The sequence below is a fragment of the Octodon degus genome, unplaced genomic scaffold (assembly GCF_000260255.1).
Source record: "Octodon degus isolate 3935 unplaced genomic scaffold, OctDeg1.0 scaffold00077, whole genome shotgun sequence".
NCBI lineage: Eukaryota > Metazoa > Chordata > Mammalia > Rodentia > Octodontidae > Octodon > Octodon degus.
In genome coordinates, this window is record NW_004524653.1 from 7,867,102 (window position 1) to 7,872,049 (window position 4,948).

Below are 4,948 nucleotides of genomic sequence, written 5' to 3' on the forward strand. Positions count from 1 at the left end.
AAAAAAAAAAAAAAGAATGTATGCAATGTGTTAATTATTGAAACTGTCCTACCAATTTGGTTTGAAACTGTCTCATTGCTATTTGTTTCTCAACAAAATTATGGAAAAAAAAAAAAAAAGAAAGTAGAATGTAGCTGGGACTGTACTGATCATGGTTAACAGGAGCAGTAAGAGATAAATGGTGTGCAGGGACAAGAGTTCTGAATGGTCACGCAGCAGAAAAACCTTAGAAAAGGATCAGGATTCAATATGAGCATGAATCTTGCATCTCACAATGACGTTTATTATATATCACAAACATAAAATTTTTCAAAAACATCTTTAATAGGCTCATCAAAAAAAATTTCATAGGACCAGGAGATGGTTCAGTAGAATAAGTGCTTCCCTGGCAAGCACAGGGCCTGAGTTCAATCCCCGGTTCTGGGGAAAAAAAAAAAAAAAACACATCAAGATAGGTGTGGTAGTGCACACCTGTAATCCCGGCATTTGGAAAGCTGAGGCATGAGGATCTCTCCTGAGGCCAGCTGGTACTACACAGGCAGAACCTGTGTCAAAAAAAAAAAAAAAAAAGAAAGAAAAAAAAAAAAAAAAATCAAAAATCCAAAATCCAAATAATAAATAAGTAAATAAAGCAAAGTCCTGTGTCAAAAAACCCCAAAATTTATATCAAAGCCTAATACACCAAAGGGACAAAATGCTGCTCCCACTGGTTCCTTCACCCCGGATGCTCCTACACTGACTCCTATGAGCAGAATTCGAAGTCCACTAACTTTCAGGTTCAAGAGTCTCAGTCAAAACTTTATAGTTTTTTCCTTCTAAAAGCCATCTAAGATAATGCACTAGGAGGGGCCGGGGAAATGACTCAGTGGAATAAGTGCTTCCCTGGCAAGCGCAAGGGCCTGAGTTCAATCCCTGGTTCCACCAAAAAAAAAAAAATTGAGATAATGCACTAGAGCTTTTCTATGATTTCCTAAGGCCAAGGGAGCACCTTGATATGGACTTACAAACTGGTGGTTTGCCCTCAGTGTTTGAAGCAAGAGCCAGGAAGGAAGGCTTGACAGAGTAAACAACAGCGACAGGGTTCATACACACAAATTCTTGATGCTGCATATTCACCTAGAACAAGGAGGCTGAAGAAAATGGTCATGCCACTGGACTGCTCCTCCTGCTGAGCCTGCTCCCCTGTCTGCACAGGGAGGATGGGCTTGGCAGGGGTCGGGAGCACGAGTTTCGTCGTGACAACCAAGGTGGTGTGGAGGGTGGCATTGAAACTCTCATGACTTGTATTGGAAAACCTGTTGGAAGATAAAAAAAGCTGAATTAGATTAAAGGAAAAAAGGCTCTAAGTATCAATGTGCACACCACAAACTGGACGGAGAACTGGGGAGAGTATTTTATGTGAGCTGCAGGTTTGGCAGAAGAGTTGAAGGAAACCTCAGCTTGCACAGCAGGACAGTAGCAAGCTCTCAGGTGCGTTTCAAGCCACCCACAGGGCAGGAACGAGGAAAGTAGGGCTAGCATAGAAATGCTGCCCGCTCTCCAACACTCGATGAGGGGCCAGCTGGAGTCTCACCGTATCCCAAGGCCCAACACTCTCCATTGGTGCCTTTACTTCCCCACTTCCCGTTTCTCTCAGGTTATTTCTGCAAGGTGAAAAAGCCACTTGAACTTGCCCAGCTGTTGATCTGGTCAGAATTTCCCACCCCACCTTAAGAAATTCTTCTCAGATTTCCCAACAAGGCTCAAGTTACCTGCTCCCTAACACCCCACTCCACCCCAATTTCCCACCTCACCTCACAGCTTCCTGCCCACACTCTTCCTCCACTGTGGTGTGGCTGTGAATTAATGCAAACTAATATCATGATAATAGTGATTATGTGAATTGTTATTTATGGAGCCCAGCATCATTCCAGGAAATAGGTAACACAACACTTGTTGGCCAACATCTCCATCAATGGGAGAATCAAGCTTTCCAACTTAGATCACGGGGCAACACCACCTCTTCTCTTTCGTGCATGTGAAGCCTAGTGCAGTATCTAGAACACAGCAGCAGCTCAACGAATTAATCAACCCACCCACTTGACCAGAGACATCTGAAACGTCAGGTGGAGGGGGCCAGTATCAATCAAGGGATTCCTTGTTAATCTTCAATTAGGCCATAGACAGGCCATCTAAGTAACAGAAGGCTGATGATGGCCATCTTCAGGAATGCGGATGGGCTATCAGTGGTCTAGAGAAGATAAGACCCTCCCTCCAGCTCATCATATGCAGCTAATCCCCTGTCTACACTGCAACCATTTTGTTTTTCTGTTACTCCAAAGTACTGGGCCGGGGAGATGGCTCAGTGGAATAAGTGCTTCCCTGGCAAGCACAAAGGCCTCAGTTCAATCCCCGGTTCCGCAAAAAAGAAAAGAAAGAAAGGAAAAAAAAAAAAGTACTAAACTATCTCTTGATTGCAGCGTTTTGGATGTAATATCACTTATCCCTCCTACCCCTCATGTCACTGAACTCAGACATCTCTCCTTACAGGCTCCCCTACTCCTACACCGTTCTACAGTATTGCCTTCGGAGCGCTTAACAGGATTCGAAACCACTTTGCCTGGTCATTTGTGCTCTTTTTCCACTAGAGCGGAAGGTCCTTGAAGGCAGCTCCTGATCTGCCTCCTGTGCTATGTGCCCAGGGCCTGGAATTACATAGACAACCAAATTAATGAATGGATGAAACAGCGGATGACACAGCTGCGACCACTAGGTGCTACACAGAAGACCGGCTCAGGAGGGGACAGGGTCGGGGATGGGGATGGACTTCCTGGAGGGGGCAGAGAATTTACGAGTCTTCAGATAATCGGAAACTGAAAAAGTGAAACACGGCTCGCGGTTTCGGCGAGAACTCCCGGTCTCCGCCGGGTGGCGGATCCCCAGCCAGAGGGTCCGGCCTGAAGAAGGCTCCAGGGCCCGAGCGCGCCCAGACCCCTCCCGCCCTCCTCGTAGGCTCCAGCACGGTCCACGTGGCCAACTGCCACAAGGAGCTCCGCCTTCCAGAGCCGGGAACCCGCCGTCACCCGCCGGGGCCCAGCCCTGCCGCCTCCGCAGCCCCAGAAAAACCCACTCACTCTCCCTTCATCTTCTCCCCAATCCGGCGTAGCCTCCAGGACCACCGAGTTCCAGACCGTGGGGGTAGCACGGCCCACGTCGCTTCCGGCTTCCGCTGGAGGAGCACGCGGGCCGGCGAGTGGGGGCGGGGCCTCGTCGAAACCGGGACGACCCTCTGTCCCGTCGTCTCAGTGTCCCAAGGGTGGGCGGAGCTGCGTGGGCGGGCACTTCCGGGGCGCTCTGGGCGAATGTCCCGGGTAGGCGTGCTTACCCGTACTGCTAGGGTCTAACTCTCCGTCGCTAGCTGAGGGTGATTTCGGGTAAACCGTGAGGTTATTGTGACTCACCCCGAGAGCTAGTTCCCTCCACCCAATGCTCTGGAATTCCCACTGCTAAAAGGGGGCGGCTCAGTTTGAAGCCTCGTCTGTGCAAGGGATCTAGGCTGGGCATTTTGCAATCCTAGCCCCAGTTTCCCTCTGCTAGTGAGAGAATAACCACGTGGCCCTCACGATTGTTCAGCATTCCGTCTGCAAACATTTATGACTATCTGACATTAAAATAGGTGCTGAGAGGCGGGTGTGCTGGTGCATGCCTGTTATCCCAGCATTCAAAGCTGAGGCAGGAGGATCAGTGAGCCTTCCAGACCCACCTGGGCTACATAGCAGGAACAAAGGTGCTGACAATGGAGGATTGGATCATTCATTGACTCGTTCATGGACTGGATTCAATAAAGCTTTTATTTGCAGTTCTAGGGAGTTACCCCAGTGCCTGAGCGACTGCAGGGCCTGATACAACAAATTCTTTCTTTTTTGTGTCAAGGGTGGTCCAGAGAAATTGAACTCATGCTTAACACAGAGCTGCATCCCCAGCCCATGTTTTTGTTTTCAGACATGGTCACCCTGAGTTGCTAGATTGTCTAGACTAGCCTCAAATTTGTGATCCTTCTTCGGCCTCAGCCTCTCTGGGGGCTGGAATTACAGGCGCGCCCACCACTTAGCATCCACAAATTCTTAATAGATTTCTGCTTTGTGCTTAGCAATGCCGTGGGGTTAGGGCAATAGGAAGGTACAAGGTGAGGTTGTGAGAGTAGGTCGGACCCCATCAGGAGGCCTTTGATTGGCCCCTGCTGCCTCCTGTCTGTCCAGGCCACAGGATCTCATCTGGGTAATCACAGGAGCCCTCTAAATGTTCTCTTTGGTCTTCCACACATGGACCTAAAGATTGTTGTCTGTTTTGTTTTCCATTTCATCTTCAGGGCCTAAGACAGTACCAGGCACATAGATGCTCAACTCTTTTTTTGTTCGTTTGCTTTGTTTGGGGGAGGGTGTGCTTTTTTTGGCAGAACCGAGGATTGAACTCAGGCCCTTGCACTTGCCAGGGAAGCGCTTATTCTACTGAGCCATCTCCCTGGGCCCTAGATGCTCAACTGTTGAAAAATAAGTAACTTAGTTCATTCTGGTAATGTCAGAAAGCCACAGAAGGGTTTTGTTCTGAGAAGATGGGGACCTTGGCTGCTTGAGGAGAGATGAGTGGGCTAGTGGCTGGGATTTTAGGCCAGAAGCCTTAAAGTTACCCAGGAGGCTTCAGGATAACTTAGGTGCAAGAGGATGGCAGTTTGGATGAAAGTGATGTGGCGGGGGGCACAGATGTAGGGCAGAACTTGCTGATGGGCTGTTCCAGAGGAAAGAGGGTAAAGTCAGGGTTTCGGTATTGAGGAACTGGGCTGAGATCTGTTTGACTGAAACTGAGTTCTCCACCTCCTAAGATCTCTTAGGACCATTCTCAAAACTAACTGAGGGAGTGCGGTTAGGATCCTCCAGTGTTTCCTGAGTCCTTCCTGCAGGTGTGGTACTGA

The 4,948-nt window shown here is 48.7% G+C and overlaps 1 protein-coding gene across 1 annotated transcript in view; it reads right to left on the minus strand.

Moving 5' to 3' along the window:
- Window positions 1-3,253, minus strand: part of Slc9a8 (solute carrier family 9 member A8) — a 71,360-nt gene extending 68,107 nt beyond the window's left edge. Inside the window, exons 1-2 of the mRNA XM_023720775.1 lie at window positions 3,114-3,253; window positions 1,117-1,295 (exon numbers count right to left, since the gene is read on the minus strand). Of these exons, the coding sequence (XP_023576543.1) occupies window positions 1,117-1,295; window positions 3,114-3,124 (190 nt within the window). The 5' untranslated portion in view covers window positions 3,125-3,253. The remainder of the gene's footprint in view (window positions 1-1,116; window positions 1,296-3,113) is intronic.
- Window positions 3,254-4,948: the final 1,695 nt, after the last annotated feature.